This window comes from Numenius arquata, chromosome 21 (genome assembly GCF_964106895.1).
Source record: "Numenius arquata chromosome 21, bNumArq3.hap1.1, whole genome shotgun sequence".
Classification (NCBI taxonomy): domain Eukaryota; kingdom Metazoa; phylum Chordata; class Aves; order Charadriiformes; family Scolopacidae; genus Numenius; species Numenius arquata.
The window spans coordinates 6,154,535-6,177,550 of NC_133596.1; the positions used below are offsets into that span (position 1 = coordinate 6,154,535).

Here is a 23,016-nt window from a genome sequence, read left to right on the forward strand (position 1 = left end):
GAGGAGGTCCCCCGCTGCTCCACAGGGGTGGCAGCCAGGAGACGGGGTTCACCCCCATCCCGGGGATCGGGGGGCAGAGGGTCCCCTCCTCCGGAGGGGCAGGAGGGGGGTCCAGCCCCCGGGGGAGGGGTATGGCGGGGTGGGGAAGGGCGCTGCCGGAGGAGGCGCCCGGGGAGGGGAGGAGGAGGAGGAGGAGGAGGGCGGGGATGCGAAGGCGGGCGAGGGCTCGGGCCCCCCCCAGGTTGGGGAGGCGGAGGGCGGGCAGCCGCCGGGGGGCGGCTGGGGCCCCCCCGGCGGGAGGCGGGGAAGGCGACGGGGGCGGCGCGGCGGAGCTCCCGGTGTCCCGCCGCGCTCCCACCGTCCCGGACCGGCCGGACCCCGCGGCGCCGCCCGCTCTCTCCCCGCCAGCCCCGGGCCCCCCCGGCCCCGCCGAGCACCGCGCAGGTGAGCCCCGGGCCCGCCCTCAGCCCCCGCCGCCACCGGGCACGGGGAGCGGGGCATGAGCCCGGCCCTGCCGTCGGGGGGGCGCGGAACGGGGGATTTCCCCGTAATTAATCATAATTATTCACCGCCCCGGGGCGGGAGGCGGCGTCCCAGAACCGTGGGGACCCGCCGGTGCGGAGGGTGCGGGGGTAGGAAAGGCGGGAGCAGCTGGGGGGTCATGGGGTGCGGGAGTGGGGGCATGAGGGGGTGCCGGGGGGGGGGTGCATAGGGGGGAGCAGGGGTCGGTGCAGGCGATGCCGGGCCAGGGTAGCTGGGAGGTGCAGGAGAGGTTCGGGGCAGGGGAGTTGGGGTGCGGGCAGGGAAGAGTTGGGGGGTGCGGGAGAGCTGGGTGCAGGCAGGGCAGAGGCAGGGCCGCCGGTCCCAGGGGTCGCCGATTGCTGTGACTGGGGACGAAGGCGCAGGGATGGATGTCCCGCTCTTGCAGCGGAGCCGAACGTGTCCGGTCTGTCCCGGCGCCCGGCTCCGGCTGCCTGCAGCCCTGCCTTGCTTCGTGGCAGGAAGCAGGCAGGAGGGAGGCCAGGTTGGGGTGACTTGCAGGGCTTCAGGCCACCCCGGGATCCAAACAGGACCAGGAGATAAAATAGGAGGGAGTAAGACCTTCCCCGGGGCTGGGGGGGGGGGGGGGTTGTCTGTGCAGGAGGCACCCGGTTCTGCTCTGGGGCACCACAGGCTCCGCGTTTCCGGATGTTTGGAGTAAATCTGGGTGCTGGGGTTGGGCTGAACCCGTGAATGGCGGGATGCTGGGGTTCGCTCTGTGTGCTTGGGCTGGGTGGGGTGCAGACGGGGGATCCTGCAGTGGATGAGGGCCACGCTGACCCCCAAAACTTGCCCGAGCTATGGCTGAGGGGGTCAGCATCAACTCAGTGCTGGCAGTGCCCCAGAGCACGCACGGCTGTGGGACTCGGGCCGGTGCCCACCATGTGCCTGTCCCGCTGCTGCCCGATCTCTCTCCCTTGCAGGCAGCCGTCTTGGCCCCGAGCCGCTGCCACGGGCACCATGAGGGGTCTCTGGGCCCTCGCGCTCGCGGGGCTCGTCAGCGCCTGCGAAGGGAAGGAGCTGACGGCAGCAGAAGGTAAGGGACACCGGGAGCAAGGTGTCGGGGTCTGCGTGGGAGCGACCCCCTCCTTGCCTGTCCCTAGGGAAAGGAGGGGTGAGTTTGGTCGGACCCAGGGATCGTGGGGCAGAGGTGGCCGGGTGACACCGTGAGCCATGCTGGGTCCCCACGTGCCAGGACCACATGCAGGAGCGCACCGGTGGCCGGAGCGGCGGCTGCGGACCTTGGCTCCCTGCTGAGCGCCGGCTGCCCGGGCTTCGGGGCTTTGCTCAGCATCCCGTGCGGGCAGGGGGCCAGGGAGAGCTGAGCGAGCCCTGCTGCGGGGAGCCAGCCCGGGGACACCCCGCCATCGCCCCCGCAGTGGCTGAGCACCGGGAACGCCCCGTGGCCCAGACGGTGCTTGTGGAGGGAGAGAGCTTGGCCACGTTCCGGCCACGGGAAGCTTGTTGCCAGCTGGCGACAAAGCCAGCGCCGTCCCGTCCGGCAGCGTGTGCGGGAGCCGGGTCCGGGTGGGAGCGAGCGGAGGCTGCTCTGTAGGTGAGCCAGGACCACTCCGGGCAGCAGCGAGGATGCACAGAGGCCCCGAGGGGATTTTGGCGAGGTGGGAAGAGGTTTGGCCATGGTACATGCCAACGGTGGAGGGCGCAGGGATGTCACCATGACAGGGGGACGATGACTGAGCCCGTGGGGGTCCTGGCCGAGGTGTCCCTGGCTGTGGGGCTGCTGTGTGTGGGTCCCGGCATGGGGCTGGCCGTGGCACGGGGTGAGCTGGAGGCGGATGCTGGGGAGGAGCTGCTGGCAGCGAAGCCGCGGTTGCATCAGTCTTTGCGGGGGTGGAGCGGTGGCTCGTCCCGGTGGGGACCGGGGGCTGCCCGGCTTTGCAAGGGACCCCGTGGCCGGCACCGGCACCCACTGTCCCATGTGGCATGGCCTGCTGGCTCCCGGCCCTTCGTTAGGCAAATGAGGGTTGGGGAGATGAGATTTTCCCTTTGGGGCCGGGAGAGGCTTCAAAGCAGATCGCGGCCGGGGTGATTTATGCTTTGCTTTCCACCCCCTGCCCCGCTGCGGATGATCTCACCGCCGGCGGGAGGGAACTCTGCCCCCGGCCGTGACACGTGCCTGTGGGGCCAGCTCCAGTACCGCAGCCCCCACCGCTGCCGGGGGTCCCGGGGGTGAGGGGCACCTCCCTGCGCTGCTGCTGGCCGTGTGCGAGCAACTGGTCAGCCCGGGGGAGAACCACCGTGGTGGTGCTGGGCTCTCGGGCAGAGGCGGAGGTGGGCAGTGGGGCCACGGGGGCCAGAGCTGCCCCCCCAGGAATGGCCGAGGGATGGGGAAGAGGTAAGTGAATCGTCAAGGGCCATCCCTGCGCCGGGGCTGGTGTGCACGGGGACGAAACAAATTCCTCTTTCGATACCCCCATGTTTCCTCCTCTTATCTCGCGCCTCCCAACATCTGGTAGCGTCCAGCGGAGGTGGATTGATGCTGCTAAAGCAGTCATATATCAGCGCGGCTGCAAACAACACCAGCATCCCCCGTGATCGCCACTGACACGGCATTTCCTGCGGCTCAGCCTCGTGCCTGTCCCCTGGCCGGGCTCTCGCGCCTGTCCCCTGGGGCCACCAGGTCTGAGGATGTCACCAGGATGGGACAGGAAGGCGAGCGGGCAGCTCTGGGTGTCATCTCCCCACCTTGGGTGTCCACGGCGCCCATCCAAGTCTCCTGATGCCGATTCCAGCCGCGGGGCTGTTTTTGAGGCAAAACGCGCAGCAACTGGGAAAAACATTTCACCTGGTGAACTTGCTGCGGGAGGTGGCCGGGGTCCAGCTCTGGACTCACCGTCCATCCCTTCCAACCCTTCCAAACCTGCTGCTTGGCTCCTGGCGGGCTCTTTGCTGCCGTGGGAGCCGTGTTTGCAGGATCCGTGCTGTCCCGTGGCTGCCAGCAGCCTCGGGGGGCTGGAGGGGGGGGTCAGGGTGAGCTCCTGGCAGCACCCCGAGACCCACTCGGTCTTGGGGAGCTCTGCATGGTCCAGCCCTGCTGGTACAGCCCCTGGGGACACCGTGGTGACCTGCTGATTTGCCTCACAGGGGAGCCATGCCCGCAGCTCTGGGACGAGGATCTGGTTGGGGACAAGTATGAGAACATAACGGGTAAGGAAAGCCCCCGCCTTGTCCCGCAGACAGGGTCATTGCGCAGCCCCAACGCCCCAGGGGTGGGCTCCCCACCCTGCCTGGAGACCGTCAGCCCTCCCAGGTCTCTCCTCCTCCGCTCTGTCCTGCAGGTTTTAACCTGATTAAAAGGTTCGACCTGCTGAAGATCTCCTCCATCAAGAAAGTCCGCAACCCGCGGGGGCCGGTGGTGCTGCGGCTGGGCGCCGTGCCGCTGGTCCAGCCCACGCAGTGAGTACGGACAGGTCGCCGGGTGGCCCTCGGTGGCCAAAGCACCTCCGGGCACCATCCCCATGTGTTTTAAGGATGGAGCCTTGACAAAACTCATTAGGCTTTGCCCTTAACTTGTGCTGGAGAGGCCAGGCAGCTCCGCAGCACCCAGGAGGGTGGTGTTCCCACCAGAGCTGGTGGTCCCAAGCTGGGACTGCCCAAGCCACCTTCCTCCTAGAAAGTAAATCCCGGGCTGCAGCGGCTGGGCTGGGTCGTGGCCAGCCCTTACGCAAGCAGGGCTCTGTGGCTGCTCTGTGTCTGCTCTCCTCGGCTTGGCAGGCGCTCGCCAGGGTCTAGACAAGCTCCAAACGCCCAGAGCAGGCTCTGCTGGGTTTGCTGAGGCCACGGGGGTCTGCTGGGGGAGGCACACGGAGACCGGTCCTCGGCCCCACCGTCTCCGGCACATCCTGCCCGGCCGTGCCCGAGGTGCTGGCAGGGATGCTGGCAGGGATGCTGCAGCGTGGCAAGGTGGGAGCAGGTCCACATCCTCGTGAGCAGCTCCTGGAGGAAGCTGCTGTGGTTTGCATGCCTGCCTGCCTCCAACCCGCCTGTCCTCACATTGCCCCGGGGCTGGCAAGTGGCTACGTCGGGCACAGGGCTCTGCCGAGGGCGAAGGAGACCCAGCCTTGGCTCCTGACCTGGGCAGCCAAGTCCTTAGATGGCTTCGAGGTGGCAGATGCTCCAGGCTGGTGTTGCTCTTGGCCGGGTGCCTGCGGCAGCCCAGAGCCAGCCCTGGGGAATGCTCAGGGCGGGGGTAGCCCCGGTAGCCCAGTCGCGAGCTCCAGGTGGGCACCCATGGGTGCCCCTCCACCCTGGCACCCTACGAGGACAGCCCCGTGCCCTGCAGAGCGCAGAGGGGACCGCCGGGTCTGGCCTCCGCTCCTCGTGCCTTGGTCCAGCTCCAGAGCGGTGGCTTGGAAAATTGCTGGTGTGGTAGAGCCGAGGCTGGGAAAAGAGCGGAGCCCGGAGCAAATATTTCCAGTGGTTGAGCGGGCTGCGGGCGAGCTGGGCACGGTCCCACCGGGGAATGGCTACCGTGCTCCCCGCTATGGGAGGGGGTTCAGGCTGCTATCGGGACTGACCCCTGCCCACCGCCTGCGTGGGAGCATCCTTCCTGTGGGGTCAGGGATGTGTTTCCTGGCTGCCTGGGGCTAAAATTCAATATTGTGGTGAGAAGTGCGTGCTCCCATGCTGTAGCTACCCAGGGAGGGCTGTGTTTGGGGGTGCACGGTGGAGATGGCGGCTGTGCCGTGGGGCAGGGGATGGGGACGGTGGCTGGGGGTGCCTGGGGCAGGCTGGGGATGCTCGGTCCCCTGTGTCTGGCCGGTGCGAAGGATGTGGGGCTGAGCTTTCAGGGGACGGTCTGAGTTCCCCGTGCTGGGCCAGGATGGGAGGAAGCATCTCTGTTGTCCGTCTCATGTCTGGCTCCTGTTGCCCACGTGCTGGCATCTCCGGCAGCCCCATCCTGTGCCCCCCTCAGGCACAAACAGCTCCAGGTCCAGGCGCTGCCACTTGGATCTGGGGCTCAATCTGCCCTGATGGCATCTGTGGTGCCACCGATGGGGACAGACCCCGACAGGACTCATGGGGGGCTGTTGGGGTGATGCTGCCAGCGGGTGCCGCGTAGGTGGGGCCGGTGCAAGCACCAGTGTCGGAGCTCAGTGCAGGGTCCGGCTGCCCCCGACGCCTTGTCCCCGCAGGCAGGTGTTTCCCCATGGGCTGCCCCCCGCCTTCACCCTCGTCCTCACCTTGCTGCTGAAGAAGAACAGCACTGGGGAGCACTGGTACCTCTTCCAGGTCACCGACCGGCAGGGCTACCCCCAGGTATGGCCCTGGGGTGGTGGGATGCTCCTATGGCAAGGGGACAGCCGGGAGCCGTCCCTGAGCACGGTGTTGTCCCTTCTCTGCCCAGCTGTCCCTGGCCGTGCACGGCCCCGAGAAGAGCCTGGAGTTTCAGGCCAGGGCGCCGGGAGCCACGTTTGTCAGCGCTGTCTTCGCGGGGAAGGCCGTGGCATCCCTCTTTGACGGGCGGTGGCACAAGGTGGTGGTGGCCGTGCAGAGCCTCGCCGTCTCCGTCCACCTCGACTGCGCCTCGATCTCCTCCAAGCCGCTGGCAGCCCGGCGGCCACTGGCCCCGGAGGGCAATGCCTTCCTGGGGCTGGATGCTGTGCGTGGCACCCCGGTCCGGGTGAGTCCCCACGGGGGTGCGGGAACTCTGCCGGGGGTGCAGGATCCGTCCCTGCCTGCCCCTGACCTGCCGTCCCCTTCCCGCTGCAGTTTGACATCCAGCAAGCTCAGATCTACTGCGACGCCGAGCTGGCCAGGCAGGAGGGGTGCTGTGAGATCTCAGCCAGTGGGGTGAGTCCCCCCCCGAGCCCCCACCCCAGTCCCAGCCAGGCCCTGGCATTGCTCTGCACCATCAGGGTTTTCCCCAGAGGGGAAACTGAGGCACGGCGAGGGCAGGACTCTCAGCCAGAGCTCCGCTGTGGGTCACCTCCTGCTTGCGGTGGCCGGGGACGCAGGGCAGCTCTCCACCAGCCCTGGGACATCACTTGACGCCTGTCCCCGTGGCCAGCACAGGGCACGGTGCAGGATGCACCCCTCTCCTGAATCACACTGGGTGCTCAGGCAGGGTGGGGGTCCTGGCTCTCACCCCGGCAGCCCCCCATGAGCCCCCTGTCTCCCGGCAGTGCCTCACGGAAGCACCCAAGACCCGTCGGCAGGCAGAGCTGATGCAGAGCAGCAACCTCATCGAGATCTCGCCGCAGTCTGAGGGCCGGGTGTACACCCGCTGCTTCTGCCTGGAGGAGCCGCTGGGCATGGTGAGCTCTGGCATCCCCCCGGCAGCCTGGCACGGGTCCCCATCCCGGCGTGGGTCCCCATCCTGGTGGGGGATGCTCCTGGCACGCGTCCCCATCCCGGCACGGGATGCTCCCGGCCCCGAGCTGGCAGCCACATTGTTTCAGCCCCTGGAAAAGCCCTGCCTCATATTTTCCACCACGCCAGGCTTGATGCGAGGGGAGGGAGGGAGCTGGCGGCGGCCAGATGCCGGGGAACGAGGGAGGGGAGGGTTTCTCCAGCCCTGCTGATGGTCTGCACCAGCCAAACTACCGGCTTGGGGCTCAGCCCCAGGTGGGTGGCACCCATGGGTGCCCCAGGCAGGATAACACCGGGGTGCACAGGCTGGATAACTCAGGGGTGCAAGGGGAGATAGCACCCATGGGTGCTCTTTTCTCTCCACAGGAGCCAGCAAGGACCTCAGGGAGGACCAGCCTGAAGGAAGATCGTGGGGAGAAGGTGCGGGGAGATGGGAAAGGTTGTCCCAGCCCCTCTGCCCCGGTCCCAGCACACTTGGTTCCGCTCCCCTTCCTCCCACCAGTGCTGGGGGCCCATCCGTGCCCCGGGCTGGGTCTGTCCCCGCCGCATTCGGGAACTTTCTGCTGCTGCCAGAGCTGCGGGGACGCCTGCAGAAGCGGCTGCTCTGCTCCCCCAAGCAGGAATTGAGGCCCCTCTTAGTTCTCTGCTGCTGCTGGAGCAATCCCAGCCGTGGCCAAGAGCCTCTTTGTTGCCTCCGAAAGTCTCCAGAGCTCTGCCGGAGCTGGGAAGCGTCTCCAGCACACCCTGTGTCCCATCCCTGCGTGTCCCTGTCCCCCCAGGGCAGCTGTGACCCCACGGTGGGATCCTGCTGGGGACCCTGGGGGTGCGGACCAGGTCCCACAGCATGGGGACCGTGGGGCTGTGGGGGCTACCAGCCTGGCCAGCCTTTCTTCTCACCTTTCTCAGTGTCACTTCCCCACAGGGTGACAGGGGTCCCTCCGGGGACACCCAGCAAGGGGATGAGGTATGGGGCTGAACCCAGCTGGGGGACGGGAGCCCGGGGGTGTGGGCAACCCCATCCTGCCTGTCCCCGGTCCCGTGGGAGCAGATGAGCGGCCGGTTTGGCCCCGTGGAGCTGTGGTCAAGCCACAAAACCGCAGGGAGAGCCGGGTGCCAGGCCAGCTGCTCCGCTCGCCTCCCCGGGGACCCGGCGGGGGGAACACACTCCCCCGGCTTTTCCCTTCCCCGCCCCGGGCATCCCCCTGTGCCCACGGGCACCCCAGGTCTGGCAGGGTGGGATGCTGCGGGGTGAGCCCCGTGGGTGTGGGGTGCTCAGGAGAGCAGGGCAGTGGCCACCGGGTTGTGGGTGCCACCGGGTTGTGGGTGCCACCGGGTTGTGGGTGCTGCATGGAGCTGGTGCCAAACGCCATCCCCGTCTCTTCCAGTGCCCTCCCTGCTCGCCGCAGATGGCCTCGGCAAACGTGAGTGTGCCACTGGGCAGCACTGGGCTGTGCTGGTGGGGGGAGATGGGGACCCTGACCTATCTGCTGGGGCTGGGCTGGGAGCGGGGACTGGCAAAAAGCTACCAAGGTGGTGGCCCAGGGGTGTCACCTGCCACTCTGCCATCGCCACCAGCCCCCTGTGATTTGAGGCTCCTCCTGGCCCAGGGATGGGCAACATCTGGCTGCAGGGAAGGTCTCTGATCCCTTCCAGATGTGGCCCCACTCCTATGGCAACATCAGGCTGGAGGCGGGGGGCTGATGGCGGAGAATGGTGGGTATTTGGGACCCCACTTGCCCCATGGGGCTCCCGGGGTGGCACTTTGGGACAGGGTGTTGGGATGATGGGGACAGGGCTGTCTCCCGCTGCCGCTGGGAAGCAGCGTGCCCTTGTGGGGCTCCGGGCGCTGCGGGTCACCTCTCTCCTCTCTCCCTAGGTCACCCTCGGTCCCCCGGGTCCAAAGGTAGGTTTGTCACCCCCCAGGATACACAGAGCCCTGCTCCAGCAGGGACGTGGCCACGCAGACCCTCGGCTGTGCCCGGAGCATCGCTGCCTGGGAGCCATGGGCCCCGCGGTGGACATGGGGACACCCATGGTCCATCTCGTCATCTGCACCCCCCATCTCTTGCAGGGTGGGAAGGGAGAGCGTGGCCTGCCTGGGACCACTGGTGGCAAGGGGGAGAAAGGCGAACGTGTGAGTGTCCCCCCCTGTCCTGGACAGGGACCCCCCTGCCTTGGGGATGCTCTCTGTGGGGTCCCTGATTCCCAGGGCTCCCGCTGCCCCCCATGGTCCCCCATCCTTGGCCATGGCCAGTGCAGACAGAGCCCCTGAGCTGCCTCCCCTCTCCCGCAGGGCGCTGACTGCGTGCGCACCCACCCCGGTGGCCCCGTGCAGGTGAGACCCCCCCCAACCCAACCCTCAATGTACCCCATCACCTGGCTGTGCTACCCCCCCTCATCCCACTCTCTCCTCCTCTTCCCCAGTGCGCCGAGGGGCCACAGGGTGAGAAGGGGCAGCGCGGAGAGGTGGTAAGTGATGCTTGGCAGATGGGGCCATGACATGGGGACCCAGGGATGACACCCCCACCGCACGTCTCATGTGTGCCCCAGGGTGGGACGTGGGGGTCCAGCCCTGAGGAGACAGCGCAGGGGGTGGTGGTGGGTGAAAGGAGCGGTGGGACGAGCAGGAGGGAAGTCCCTAACGAGCCCACCCATGGGTGCACGCACAAGCCCACCATGGGTGCACGCACAAGCCCACCCATGGGCACCCACTTTGCCCCACTGTTCCCACACAGGGGGTCCCAGGGGCAGCCGGCGCTGATGGGCAGAAGGTAAGTCCAGCCCACCCGGGGGTCTCCTGGCATTGCAGTGGGGACAACTGCCCCGTGGGTCCTGGGATGGCAGCAGAGATGCCAGAACCTGCCGATGCCAACCCTGGCAGCAGGGGAGATGGCATGGGTGACATCCGTCTGTCCCCCAGGGCCAGAAGGGTGAGAAGGGTGACGGGGGACTGCAGGGCAAGCCAGGACGGCCAGGACGCGATGTGAGTAGTGCCAGTTGGTACCTGGGCATCCCCTGGGGCATCCCCTGGGGCATCCCCTGGGCATTTGGGTCTGGCTGCTGGACCAGCCCACGCTGTGGTGTGCACGGCACTGCACGTGCAGAGTCTTCACACCCCGCTCCCCTCCTGGCAGGGCCGGCCCGGAGAGATCTGTGTGGTGGGTCCCAAGGGCCAGAAGGTAGGTGGGGGCTTGGGGGCAAGTGGGTGGGAGCCAGGGCACTCACTGGCACTGCTAGCACTGACACCCCCTCCTTGCCTTCTAGGGTGACCCCGGCCTCGTGGGACCCGAGGGGCTGGCCGGCGAGCCGGGACCCCCTGGGAAGCCAGGCTCTCCAGGGATCGGTTTTCCAGGGAAGCCGGTAAGGACCCCCGTGACATGGGGCTATGCCAAGGTGGTGTCCCTGGCTCGGCACGCAATGGCTGTGGGTGGGCATCACCACGGGAGGGGCTAAGGTGCCCTCACGGAGCTCCGTGATGGGGCTAGCTGCCTGGCTAACGCCATTCTCTTTCCCTTTCAGGGTGACCCTGGTGGCTCCCCAGGTCCAAAGGGAGAAAAGGTGAATAGGGGGTGGGAAAAGGGGTCCTGGACACCCCCCACCCTGGCCGAGGGCAGCTTGGCGTGGCAGGCACTGGGTCGTGCCAGGGATCCCTGGCTGGAGCCAGATCCACCACGGCTGAGTCAGCACTGGCTCGTGGTGCCGCTGGCTGGGCAAGCCCCAGCTGGGTGGCCCAGGGCTCGGCTTGAGGGGGGCAGGAAACCCCCCCTGGGGGGATAAGGGTGCTGGGGGTGCCGAGGGATGTGGTTTTCTCCTTTGCCGGGCTCAGACTCTCCTGTCTCTGGCTCCAGGGCAGCTCAGGAGCTCCTGGACCCGGAGGATCGCCTGGGATGCCAGTGAGTACCGGGAGCCGGGAGCCAAAGCCCGGGGTCAAGGACAGGTTTCTTGGCTCAGGGTCGGGGCTGCTTGGCCAGAGCCGGTGGTGGGATCCCAGCCCAGGCGCCGAGAGGGGGTTTGGGAGAGCCAGCGGCCTCGTTTGAGGCTGGGACCATACCGTGCCACGGCAGGTGGCAGGGACTGGGGGGTGCTGGGTGGCATTGCTGGGGCAAACCTTGGTCTCAGGGGCTCCCTGAAGCACCCTGTTCCCTGCCTTCCTCCCACAGGGACCCCCCGGTGTCCTGGGGCCGAAAGGAGACAAGGTGGGTCCAGCAGCAGGGTGGCCCGGTGGGGGCTGTGCCACGTCTCACTGTGCCATGGCCACGGGCACGGCAGCCCCTGCCGGCACCGCGGTGCCCATCCCCAGTGCTCGGGGCTGCTTGGGACATCTCGGGGCCACCCCAAGGACTGGCCCCCCAGCCCAGGGCTATGTCTCACTGTCCCCATGGGCAGGGTGAGCCATGCGAGGTGTGTCCCACCATCTCCGAGGGGATGCTGGGTGCCACTGGGCTGCCTGGCAAGCCGGGACCCAGGGGAGCCCCCGGAGCGCCTGGCAAGGATGGGGTCTCGGTGAGTCTGAACCCGGGGGCTTGCGGGGGGGTTGGAGGGCAGAGCAGGGTCTCATCTCAGCATCCCTAACACTCCCTCTTTATTTCTCCATTCCCCAGGACAGACCCGGCCCCGCGGGACCCAAAGGGGACAGGGTAGGTGACGTGGGGGTGAGGGATGGGCTGGCTCATCCCCAGCCAGAGCCGGGGGACACTGAGCACCCTCCATCCCGTGCTGGCAGCACCCTGCCCAGCTCCACTCTTTCCTCCCCAGGGAGACCCCGGCATCCACGGGATAAAAGGGGAGAAGGTGAGTGTCTGTCCCTGTGCATCCCACCCCATGGGCAGCCCCCATGCCCCCCCGCCCCGAGCTCTGCCCTCTCACTGCCCTCGCAGGGGGACTCCTGCCTGTCCTGCGATGCTCGTGTCCTTGCTGCGCTGCTGCGGGGTCCCACCGAAGGGCTCGAGGGTGAACCGGCACCGGCGCCGCTGCAACCGGGGCTACCAGTGAGTACATGGGGCTGAGTCCCCCATCTCCCATGCCGGGGGGACACCCCGTCCACCCCGGGTGGGTGTGTGACCCTGTGGGGTGTTCGCAGGGCGAAATGGGGCTCCCCAGGCTGGCTGGCATCAAGGGCGAGAAGGTGAGTGACCCCCAACGCCCACCCCGCTTTCTGCACGCCCCCAAAGGAGTAGGAATGGCTCCAACCACGAGGTGGGGGCAGCCTCAGCTTCCTATGGGGCCTGACCCTGATGTCTTGCAGGGGGATGGCGGCCAGGAGGGACCCATGGGCAGACCGGTGAGTGAGGGTGTGGGGGCTCAGGGTGGGTGCTGGGAGCCCAGGGGGGTCAGGAGCTGGGTGCTGGGGGCCGTACTCTCATCTCTGCTGTGGCTTCTTGGTGCAGGGGCTCCCGGGAGACAAGGGGGATCCAGGTGTGCGGGGGCTCAAAGGAGAGAAGGTGAGCGCTGTGTTGGGGACCCCCTGGGACCCCCTGTCCCTTAAACCACCCCTGCTGAGACCCGTGCAACTCATTGCACGGGACAGCCCTGAGATGGGGAGAGCGGTGGGGGCTGCCGTGCTCCCATCCCTGAAGCCACGCTCCAACTGGGATGTCCCCTCCACAGGGCGAGTCGTGTGGGCAATGCCCTCCCATGCCACAGGCCCTCGAAGGAGCAGCGACGGTGCTGGCTGTGCCTGGGCCACTGGGGGAGAGGGGCCAGGATGGCCCCCCGGGCAGAGCGGTGAGTCCCCCCGGCACTGGCGGGTACCATTTTTAGGGGATGCTGTGCCCTGACCCGTTCTTTCGTTCCCCCAGGGCAAACCTGGTGACAATGGCCAGAAGGGACAGAAGGTGAGAGGGGCTGGGGAAGGGGCTCTGGCAGGGCTGGGGGTGGCGGAGGGGGCTGGGGGAGTGCTGTGTGCCCCCCTGCCCTGTGCCAGCCTTGTCCCCTCTGTTTGCCAGGGGGATGCAGGTAGCCCTGGGGACCCGGGTACCCCGGGCATGGCTGGTGTCCCAGGGCTGTCAGGTGAGCCTGGCATCAGGGGTCCGGCCGGCCCCAAAGGCGAGAAGGTGAGACCCCCACACTTGTATGGGGACCCACATCCTGTCACCGGGGTGTCACCCACCCCCTCCATCCCTCTCCCATCCCAACCTCCCCTCCCATGCTCCCTCCTCTCCAGGGAGATGCCTGCGAGCCAGGTCCTGCTCCTCATGGAGACTTCTCGGATGTGGTTGGCATCCCGGGAAAACCCGGGGCCAAAGGGGACCAGGGCCCCCCAGGCATCGGCCAGCCGGGCAGACCCGTGAGTGTCCCCTCCCCGCTGTGCCATGGGTGCCCCGTGCCATCGTGCCCTCCTGACCCTGCTGTGTTTTAGGGGAAGCCGGGACTGCCCGGGGTTCAGGGTCCCGCCGGACCGAAGGGGCTGCAGGTGAGTGGGGCTACGGGGGTGGGGGCGGCTGGATGCCGGGTGGGAGGACCTGGGGGCTGCTCACTGTCCCTCTGTCTCCCTAGGGTGAGCCGGGACCGCGGGGGATCGGCCAACCGGGACCGCAGGTGGGTGTTGTGGGAAGCCGTGCCATGCCGTGCCATGCCATGCTGTGCCGTGCCATCCTGTGCCATGTCATGCCAGGTGGCTCTGCCGGCTCTCACACACTCTGTTTTTCCCAGGGAGAGCCCGGGAGCTCCGGACCACCCGGGACACCCGTAAGTAGCTTTTCTCCAGCCCTGGGAGATGGGGCAGCTGCCAGCCCCCCCGATTTCTGCAAGCTGGGGGGATCACACCCCTGCAGCATCAGCCTCCCCCCAGTGCAGGTGGTGGCAGCAGCATCCTGGCCAGACCACCCTGGGGACAGTGCTGTCTTCACAGCTCGCTGTGTGGGCAGGGGGGTGGCTGGAGGTGCTGGGGGTAGCTAATGCCTTCTCCTGCCCCCAGGGCCCCCCCGGACCCCAGGGACCCCCGGGGATGGCAGCAGAGAAAGGTGCCAAGGTAAGGGAGCGTCCCCCAGCCCTCCCTCCCCTCCCCTGCCCCCCCCCACTCCTGCTGTCCTTCCTCTGCAGGGATCTCCGGGGTCCAAAGGTGCCATGGGACCCCCTGGGCCACCGGGGACCAGCATCACAGGGCCACCGGTAAGTCCTGCCCTCCAGGATGGGCATCATCATCCTCCCCTGACCCCTCAACGCTGGCTAAAAACCACCGTGCTGTGGTCCGAGCATGGAGCTGAACTTACTCCCCCTCCTCTTCCTCGCAGGGCCCCAAAGGGCAGCGGGGGCTCCCCGGGGTGCCCGGGTCCAGTGGGCAGCCGGTACGTACGGGGGGGTGACAGGGGGGCTGTGAGGCATCGGAGCGGGGGGGACCAGGGGCTGCCTGTTAATGCCCATCTCCATCTTTCCTCCTCACAGGGGGAGAAGGGCGCCCGGGGCGAGAAGGTGAGTCAGGGTTGGGGTTGAGCTGTGCTTCCTGCCACCCCCCTGCCCTCCCTGTCACCCTGCCACCCTCCCTGTCAACCCCCTGCCCTTCCTGTCACCCTCACTGTCACCCCACTGCCCTCCCTGCCACCCCCTGCCCTCCCTCACCACCTCTCTCTGCAGGGAGACCCTGGGGAGTGCGCCTGTCCCCCAGCACCCCGCCAGGACCCCAGCTACTCCGGGATGCCGGTAAGCACTGTGGGCACCCATGGGCACCCCCCTGACTCCGCTTCGCCCCCTCTGAACCCTCTTCCCCTTCTCTCGGCCCCAGGGAGCCCCAGGACTGTGGACCGGGATGTCCTGGCAGCCGCAGCCGGGTCCACAGGTGGGTGCTGGCCCCCCTGCAATGTGCCCACCAGCTCCCCGCCCACCACCGCCTCACCCCCCACCTCTCTCTGTTTGTGTTTTGGGGTGTTGCAGGGTCCCCCCGGAGCACCTGGCCCCCCCGGTCCCCCCGGTGCCCCGGGCCGCCAGGTGAGCGATGGGAGACTGGAGCAGAGCGATGCTGCCCAGCTTTTAGCGCAGGGTTTAGATATTCAAGCTCTAATTTCTGGGCTTTAGGGGATGCCAGGACACAACGGTTTGCCAGGACTGCCCGGACCGGCTGGAGACCTGGTAGGTAACGGCTGTGCCTTCAGCAGTCCCCCCAGTAACCCCCCCATCCTGCTCCCCCCGGTGTGAGGACCATCCCCTTCCCTCCTTCATCTCTTCCAGGGGCCACTGGCCGTCATGGCTGAGAGGAACATCGAGGTCCTGAAGGTGAGAGCATGGGGACGGGGCTCCTTCCCACCGTGGGTCGTGCCCGAGGGCACCCCCAGCCCTTCGGGGTGCCCCTGACGCCCCACCTTCCCCCAGACCCTCTGCGGGGACTGCACCCAGCTGCAGGCAGCCTTTGAAGCACCCAGCGGCGTCAAGGGAGAGAACGGGGACGGTGGGGGCATGCCGGGTGCCCCCGGCAGCGAGAGCTGTGCCCAGGTGAGTATTGCCCACCTCTGGCTGGGAATGCCGGTACCCGAAACTCCCTGCTCCCAGTGGGTTTTGGGGTGAAGAGGAGAGATGCTCCCGAGCCCCTGGTCATCGGTTTGTGTGGCAAGTTGTGCAAAGCGCTTGCAGGGCTGGGCACGCTGCGGGCACGCTCTGGGCACGCTGCTGGTCCTGCCTGGCATGTGGGCAATCTCCCATGCACAGCTCCTGCCTACCTGGATGGGGTCCCCAGGGTGATGGGCTTGTCCTGTGTGGGGTGGAGCAGGGGGTGCTGAGCATCCGAGGGGTGCGAGGTGTGGGGCTCTGTGCCCCTCGGCTCCCCCAGTGCCCCCCCCCCCCACCGCCGCTGCAGGGGATCCCCAGGTGACTCCTGGGTTTTCTTCCAGTGCTTTGCCCAGCTCCCGAGAGCGGAGGAGGCTCGGGTGAGTGAACCGTGCCACCGGGCACCTTCTCCCTGTCCCCGGGGCTGAGCTGCCACCCTGGTCTTGCTCCCCGGTCCCCAAGGTGCTGCAGGGATGGTCCCCGCTGGGGCAGGACCGGGCACTGTCCCCTCGTTGCAGGAGCACTGGGGCTTTGGGGAGCGGAGGTTGCTTCTGGGGGCATTTGGCAGGGCTCAGCCATGGGCAGAGCTGTCCCCAGCTTCTGACGTGTCTCCGCTCCCTGCAGGGTGACAGCCCTGACTCGGACTGCGTGGGTGATCCCGGGCTACCGGGTGCCCCGGGCATCCCCGGAGAGCGAGGCGAGCAGGTAGGTGTGTTCCCGGTCCCCGGTGCTGCCCCGCTCCTCCGGCCACCCCCTGCCATCCCAGCCCTTCCCAGTGGCCGTGGGTGGTCCCTCGGTGCCCCTCAGAGCTGGAGCAGAGCTGTATCCCCACCATGGTCACATCTGACCCCGCCGTCTCTCCCCAGGGCTCACCAGGACTGCGAGGACCTCCGGGACCACCCGGGCCCATCGTAAGTACCCCTGCCCGGGGCAAGAGTTTGCCAGGCTGCGCGGGCATCATGTTATGGTCCTGGGGGGCTTGGAGCCCCCCACTGCAAGTTGCCAAGGGGGCCCGGCGCCCTGCCCCGAGGCCATGGTGATGGGCAGAGGGCCGGGGCCGTGGCGAGGAGGAGGTGCAGCACGGCATGGCTGTCCCCCGGCGAGTCTGGAGATGGAGGCGAAGGCGCTGCCAGCTCGGAGACAGAGCAGGAGCCCAGCTTGGTGGGAGGCTGAGCCCAAGCCAGCCCGTGCCCGGCCGCTGTGCGGCATCCTGAGGGCTCAGCCCAGGCTCCCGGGTGCCGTTTCCAGGCTGTGACCTCCCTGTTTTTCCCCTCAGGGCCCCCCAGGCTTTCCTGGAACGCCTGGCGCACCCGGATTGCCCGTAAGGACCCAGCACGGCTCTGCTCTGTGCCCTCTGTTGCTGCCGCTTGGTTTGGCTGTGTCCCTTGTCCCTGTCCCCCTTGGGAGCAGCCGCCCCCCCCCCCCCCCTCCCCTTCCACCTCATCTCCATCCTCCCATTTCCACCTCCTCCATCTCCAGGCAGGGGGGGTCTCAGCGGACCCGGGGGTCTGCAGGCTCGGGAAAGCTCTTCCTGAGCTGAGGGACCTGGCACTGTCACTTGCTGGCCCCGGTGCCCTGTGTTGGTGCCCTTCGCCGTGGGATCCAGGTGTGCCAGGGATGGCTGTAGCCCCCGGGCTGGCTCGGCTCAGTCACTCTCAGTGTGACGGGGAGCTGCTACCCCAGCTTGGTGCCCACGGCTTGTGGGGTGCACTGGGGGTACCAGATGGCAACCGGCTGCTGCCCTTTCTGGGGAACAGTCCAGTGCTGCCTGGGCTCATCCTCCTCCTCCCCTGGTCCCCAGCTCCTCTGGGATCAGCCAGCCTCCACCACCATCTCCATCTTGATCTTCATCACCATCTTCATCCTCACCTTCATCTTCATCCTCCTGCTTCCACCCGTGCTCCCTCCTGGCACGAGGCGGTGGTGGGGCCGCGCCGGTGGCTCTCAGAGGATTCTGCCCTCCCTCATCCGTGCCAGCCGTGTCCTGCTCCTGTCCCCTCGTCCACTAATGTCACTGTAACACCATGGTCTCTGTGGGTCTGTGTGGGTCTCTGTGGGTCTCTGTGGGTCTGTGTGGGTCGTCGCTCTGCGGTGTGCCAGTGTGTCCTGTCCAGCCTCCACCGCCTTGGAACCCTGTCACCTCACTAACCTGCCCCGGTAGCCCTGTGACATGGAGCACGGGGGCTCCCGGCTGTCACTCGTGTCACCCATGCCTGGTGTGCCCTGGGAGGACAGGGAGGCAGCGGGTGGCACCGGGCTGGAGCTGGGGTTTGAAGCGTGTCCTGGGCAGTGGCCGGGGTGTGGGGAGCTGGGCACTCCACACAGCCCCCCCCCACCCCCACCCCAGGACTGAGCTTTCCATGGCCCCATGGCACCGGGGCTACCCATGGGTCCTGCCCAGGGGCCACAGCAATGACCTGTCTCTGGGTGAGAGCGTACCCGGCCACCCTTGGGCATTGAGCCTGGTGCATGTGGCTAGTGCCATGGCTGGAGGGAGCCCACCCAGGTGCCAAGCGGGTCCTCCCCGGTGCCCAGAGGTGCCGGGCAGGCTGGGGCCAGCACGGGCTGGTGGAGATGACAGACTCCATGGGGTCCTTGGCTCCCACACTCTGCCTGGCTGTGCTGCCAGGTGGGCACAGCCCCAGGCAGGGTCTGTGGGAGACCCCCCTGCAGCTCCTCTCTTCTCCCTCTGAAGGGTCTCCAGGGGGAACGTGGCCCTGCTGGGCTTGCTGGAGCCAAAGGGGAGCCGGTGAGTGGTGTGGGAGGAGGGGACGTGGGGGACACACTGGTGCTCCATGGGCTTTGGGCACCTGGCTGGGGCATTGCCAGTAGCTCAGCATCGTCCTCTTCCTGCACAGGGACCTCCAGGGCAGCCTGGTTACCCCGGCGCAACGGGTCCCCCCGGCCTTCCCGTGAGTACCATGGGGAGCCAGGCAGCACGTGCCAGCCCCCAGACACCTCCTGTATCCCCATGTCCCTCCCTGGTGCTCACTGGGACTCCCCATGCTGCCAGGGCAGGCAGCTGGGGGATCCCAGTGGGCACCAAGCGCCATGTCCCTGCAGGGCTCATCCCTGTCCCATCCGTCCCATCCCACACATTCCTGGTGCCCTGTCCCTTGCCCAACTGTTCGCTTCATCAATCTGTGCCCCAACTTTCCCCATCCATCCCTGTACCCCTTCCACGCTCCATCTGTCCCCCCATGTCCCATCCATGCCCCATGTCCCATCTGTTCCCCATGTCCCAGCTTGTCCCCTGTCCTGTGCCTTCATCTCCTTCCTTCCCCAGGGCATCAAAGGTGAGCGAGGCTACCTGGGCCCCCCTGGGGAGAAGGGGGAACTGGTGAGTCCCTCAGGGCCATGCTCCAGGGGCAGAGGGGCTGGGGGCTCTCCCAGGCTCCCCCCTTGCTGTGGGCACTGGGGCTGAGGTCCTTCCAGCCACATCCATCTGACCCTGTTCCTGCCCTTCCCAGGGACCCCCCGGCTTGGATGGCCTCCCCGGTCCCACGGGGCCAGCGGTAGGTGCCTACCCTGTTCCTCCTGGGGGGCTGTGGGGAGGGAGGAGGGGTGGCCGCAGGTACAGAGGTGCTCCCCACCCACCTCACCCCCTCTCTCTGCAGGGACCGAGGGGCGAGCGCGGGCTCCCAGGCAGCGCCGGCGAGAAGGGGGACCAGGTGAGCATCCTCAAGGGGACAGGGACCCCCAGGACCCCTGTCGAGTGGGATGTGGCCGTCGGGGTCCAGCTCCGGTTTTGTCTCTCCACAGGGTTTCCAGGGCCAGCCCGGCTTCCCGGGGCCACCGGTGAGTATGTCCTGCCGGGGCTGCAGCGGGGTGTCCCCAGGAGATGATGCTCAGCCCTGGCTGTGTCCCTGTGTCCCCACGGGGTCAGGGAGCCAGCTGGGGATGGGGGTTTCTCCCAGGGGGACACAGGGATGTTCTGTGGGACTTGGGTGTGGAGAGAGCTGCCCCAGAGCAAACCTGCTAAAATGAGTGTGGAGATGGTGGGACATGTGAGACTGGGCTCTCCCACCACGGTGTCCCCCCTCGCTCAGCACCCCTCTTCTCTTTAGGGACCCCCTGGCTTCCCAGGGAAAGTTGGTCCAGCTGGGCCACCAGGGCCCGCGGCTGAGAAGGTGAGTGCTGTGGGTGGGTGCCACCAGGACGTGGCTGTGTGGTGGCACCACTCGTCCCTCGGGCTGGTGGCCAGGTTTGGCCCCTGCTCTGGGGGGTGGCCAAGGGATGCACAGCCCCGGCTGCTCCCGTGACCTCCTGTGGCTCTTACAGGGCAGCGAGGGCATGCGTGGCCCCACGGGGATGCCAGGCCCCCCTGGGCCTCCCGGACCCCCAGGCATCCAGGTAAGACCCCCCCCTTCCCCATGCCACTCTTGGGGGGCAGAGGGGACAGGACCACCGGTATCGTGGTGCTCTTGGGGAGTGCCACTGGCTGGACCCATTCCCCAGGGACCTGGGGTGCCCAGAGCAGGTCTTTCAGGGACCCCCAGAGCCCCCTGGTGCAAACCACCTTCTGACACCCCCTCCTTGTCCTCACAGGGCCCTGCTGGCTTGGAAGGACTGGATGGCAAGGATGGCAAGCCGGGACTGCGGGTGAGTCTCTGGGGCATTCCCGGGTGCTGGCAGGGGGGCAGCCACCCTGCAGACCCCCCAACCCGTGTCTCTTTCTCTCCAGGGTGACCCTGGCCCCCCTGGGCCACCAGGGATGATGGGTCCTCCGGTGAGTGACAGCCTTCCTTGTCACCCCTCCCCGGTGCTCAGTGCCTGACATGTCCCTGCAGCCAGGACCTGGTGTCCTCTGAGCCAGGACTGTCCCACCATGTGCTCCTGGGGATGCTGAGCCCAAGGGGGTGGGTGGGCAGGCATTCCCTCCCCCCCCCCGACCCAGCACTGCAGGATGGGGTCCTCAGCAGAGACTGGGGTTGGGGTCACCTGCCTCGGTCTGCTCATGGGAGCTGAGACCCCCCCCACCTAGCTCTTTTCTCCCTCCAGGGCTTCAAGGGGAAGACAGGGCACCCGGGTCTCCCGGGACCAAAGGTGAGCAACTGGGGGACATTCGGTGGTGACAGCCCTGGGGACCTCGGTCCTGGGCCAGGGTCTCCACGCACTGCGCTGCCCATGATGTCCCTTCCTTCTTTTAGGGTGACTGTGGCAAACCTGGCCCCCCGGGGAGCACGGGCCAGCCAGGAGCAGAGGTGAGTGAGGGGCTGGATGGGCATAGGAGCCCTGGGCTGGATGGGCTCCATGCCCCCCCTCATCATGCTGCCTTTCCCAGGGTGACCCCGGACCCATGGGACCCCAAGGCCGGCAGGGACCCCCAGGGCTCATCGTGAGTTGGACCTGCCCCCCACGGCGCACTGGGACAGTGCCCATGGCGGGGAGCACGGCAGAGCCTCCCTCCAGAACGGAGGGCATCACCATGACCCTCTCCAGCTGACACCCCTCTCTCTGCCCCTCAGGGTCCCCCTGGAACCCCGGGACAGCCGGGTCCCGCTGGCCTCGCTGGAGTGGTGAGTACCGGTGCCTGGGACCGGACCCTGCCCCATCACAGCCCCAGCTGCGGGATGCGGGGGCCGGGTGGGTGCCTCAGAGGGTGGGTTTGGGGGTCACCATCCCCATCCTGCGCTGACTCTGATGCTCCGGGCTCCCTCCTGCCTCCCCACAGGGGCTGAAGGGCGAGCGGGGCTCCACGGGGGAGCGAGGGCTGCCAGGGATGCCAGGACAGCCGGGACCCCCGGGCCACCCAGGACCACCGGTGAGTGCAGCAGGGCAGGAGGGGTGGCACAGACCCCTGCACCCTGGTGTGATGGGGACCTCAAGGGTGGCACCATGTCAGTCGCCGTCTCACGCTGCCCCACTTTGATTTTGCAGGGAGAGCAGGGACCAGATGGGCCTGTCGGTAAAGAGGTACGAGCAGAGGCTCTGCGGCTCATGTGCCCGACGGGATCTGGGGCTGGACCATGGCATCCTCCCAGCATGGCTATGGTGTCCCCAGGGTGCCCACAGAGGGGACATCCCTGCTACCCCCCTCCTCTCTGTCTCCCCAGGGCCCCCCAGGAAAACCGGGTACTGCGGGACCGGCCGGCCAGAAGGTGAGGGGAGAGCCCGGCCGTGCCACCGTGGCCATCCCGACACCCCCCACCCCACTCAGGGACGGGGGGATCGGGGCTGAGCCTCTCCCCGTCTCCGTAGGGTGAAGCTGGATCCCCCGGCGAGAGGGGCTACCCCGGGGAGAAGGGCAGAGCCGGCATGCCTGGGGGGCCAGGGAAGAGCGGCTCCATGGGCATCGTGGGGCCACGGGGACCTGCGGGAGAGAGGGGCCCCCCCGGCTCGCCGGGACCCGCGGGCAGCCCCGGGCTGCCGGGACCCCCGGGGATGATGGTAAGGAGACGGGGCCGGGGTGCGGGGTCCTCCCACAGGACCCAGTGGTGATGTCCCCTCCCGTATCCCCCCAGGGAGACGTGGTGAATTACGACGAGATCAAGAGGTTCATCCGGCAGGAGCTGAGCAAGATGTTTGACGGTAACGGGGTGACGGGGGGGTGGGGGCGAGGGCCGGTTGCACCCCGGCATCGCCTTGTCCCCGCTGAGCGCGGCTGCCTCTCCCCGCAGAGCGGATGGCGTACTACACCTCCCGGCTGCACTTCCCGGTGGAGATGGTGGCATCCCCGGGGAGACCCGGACCCCCAGGGAAGGACGGGCTGCCCGGCCGGCCGGGACCCCCCGGTTCCCCAGGGATGCCGGGGCAGATCGGCAGAGAGGGGCGGCAGGGGGTGCCAGGCATGCGGGGTAGGTGCTGCTCCCTCGTGTCCCCGTGGCATTCCCCGGTGTCCCCATGGCATTCCCAGTTGTGCCACGGTCTCACCCCTCTCCATCCACCTCTCCTCCAGGTGAGCCGGGCGCCAAAGGAGAGAAAGGCGAGAAAGGCGTGGGGGTGATGGGGGACAGCGGCCCCCCGGGACCCCCAGGTGAGCCCCGTCCCTCCGCGTGGCCACCAGCCCCATGCTGGGGCTCGCTGCCAGCCCCCCACCCTGCCACCTCCCTCTCTCTTTCTGTCTTTTCCAGGTCCCCAAGGGCCACCAGGCTACGGGAAGATGGGCCCCCCAGGCCCCGTGGGGCAACAGGGCATCCCCGGCATCCCTGGCCCCCCGGGAGCCACGGGGCAGCCGGGCAAGACGGGGCACTGCAGCCCGGCGGAGTGCATGGGCGCCATGCCCCTGGAGCAGCCCCTCTTCCAGCCCAAAAACGTCAAGGGTCCCTTCGGCTGATGGCGGGGGGGGGGGGTCCCCGTGTCCCCCGCACCTCCCGCCTTTGCTGTTAATATTGTTTCCCCGCTGTGCCGGGGGCTGTGCCTGTCGTGGGGGGGTGTGTGTGTGTGTGCGCGGGTGTTGTACAGCTCTGTCGCGATAGTGAGGGCAGGTGGATCCTGCCCGGCCAAATACACCCGTGCTGGTGCCCCCCCCCCCCGCCTCCCGTCTCCTCATTCGGCTGCGGGGGAGGGGGGGCGGATCCCAGCCCTGATCCTGGGGGATTCTGGCCCTGATGTTGGGGGGAGTCGCAGCCCTGTCTCAGGGGGAATCCCAGCCCATGTCCTGGGGAGATCCCAGCCCTGATTCCCAGAGATCCCAGGTGTGATCTGGGGGGGTTCCCAGCCCCGTTC

General features: G+C 67.9%; 1 protein-coding gene across 1 annotated transcript; it reads left to right on the top strand.

The window, feature by feature from the left end:
- The first annotated feature begins 1,500 nt into the window (after positions 1-1,500).
- On the top strand, positions 1,501-22,624 carry COL16A1 (collagen type XVI alpha 1 chain). Its single transcript, XM_074161890.1, has 70 exons — positions 1,501-1,576; positions 3,646-3,708; positions 3,840-3,957; positions 5,697-5,820; positions 5,909-6,184; positions 6,274-6,354; positions 6,687-6,818; positions 7,240-7,293; positions 8,259-8,294; positions 8,750-8,776; positions 8,945-9,007; positions 9,167-9,208; positions 9,298-9,342; positions 9,609-9,644; positions 9,794-9,856; positions 10,008-10,052; positions 10,138-10,233; positions 10,393-10,431; positions 10,722-10,766; positions 11,034-11,069; positions 11,260-11,376; positions 11,475-11,510; positions 11,629-11,664; positions 11,751-11,861; positions 11,954-11,998; positions 12,119-12,154; positions 12,261-12,314; positions 12,481-12,597; positions 12,672-12,707; positions 12,819-12,926; positions 13,037-13,159; positions 13,232-13,285; positions 13,369-13,410; positions 13,525-13,560; positions 13,790-13,843; positions 13,915-13,983; positions 14,106-14,159; positions 14,257-14,283; positions 14,446-14,511; positions 14,594-14,647; positions 14,743-14,796; positions 14,884-14,937; positions 15,037-15,081; positions 15,178-15,297; positions 15,693-15,728; positions 15,973-16,053; positions 16,215-16,259; positions 16,625-16,669; positions 18,044-18,097; positions 18,207-18,260; positions 18,635-18,688; positions 18,819-18,863; positions 18,966-19,019; positions 19,111-19,146; positions 19,416-19,478; positions 19,630-19,701; positions 19,897-19,950; positions 20,033-20,077; positions 20,350-20,394; positions 20,499-20,552; positions 20,633-20,686; positions 20,817-20,867; positions 21,023-21,112; positions 21,229-21,264; positions 21,405-21,449; positions 21,550-21,738; positions 21,813-21,879; positions 21,969-22,145; positions 22,247-22,324; positions 22,422-22,624. Exons 1-70 carry the CDS (start codon positions 1,501-1,503, stop codon positions 22,622-22,624), a joined length of 4,872 nt encoding a protein of 1,623 aa, XP_074017991.1.
- The last annotated feature ends 392 nt before the right edge of the window (positions 22,625-23,016 follow it).

Excerpts from the sequence above, each read along its gene's own strand:
- COL16A1 (XM_074161890.1), top strand. The coding sequence starts at position 1,501 with ATGAGGGGTCTCTGGGCCCTCGCGCTCGCGGGGCTCGTCAGCGCCTGC. Across the intron at positions 18,261-18,634 it reads CGGGTCCCCCCGGCCTTCCC|GGCATCAAAGGTGAGCGAGG; the intron begins GTGAGTACCATG and ends TTCCTTCCCCAG. Across the intron at positions 20,868-21,022 it reads CCGCTGGCCTCGCTGGAGTG|GGGCTGAAGGGCGAGCGGGG; the intron begins GTGAGTACCGGT and ends GCCTCCCCACAG.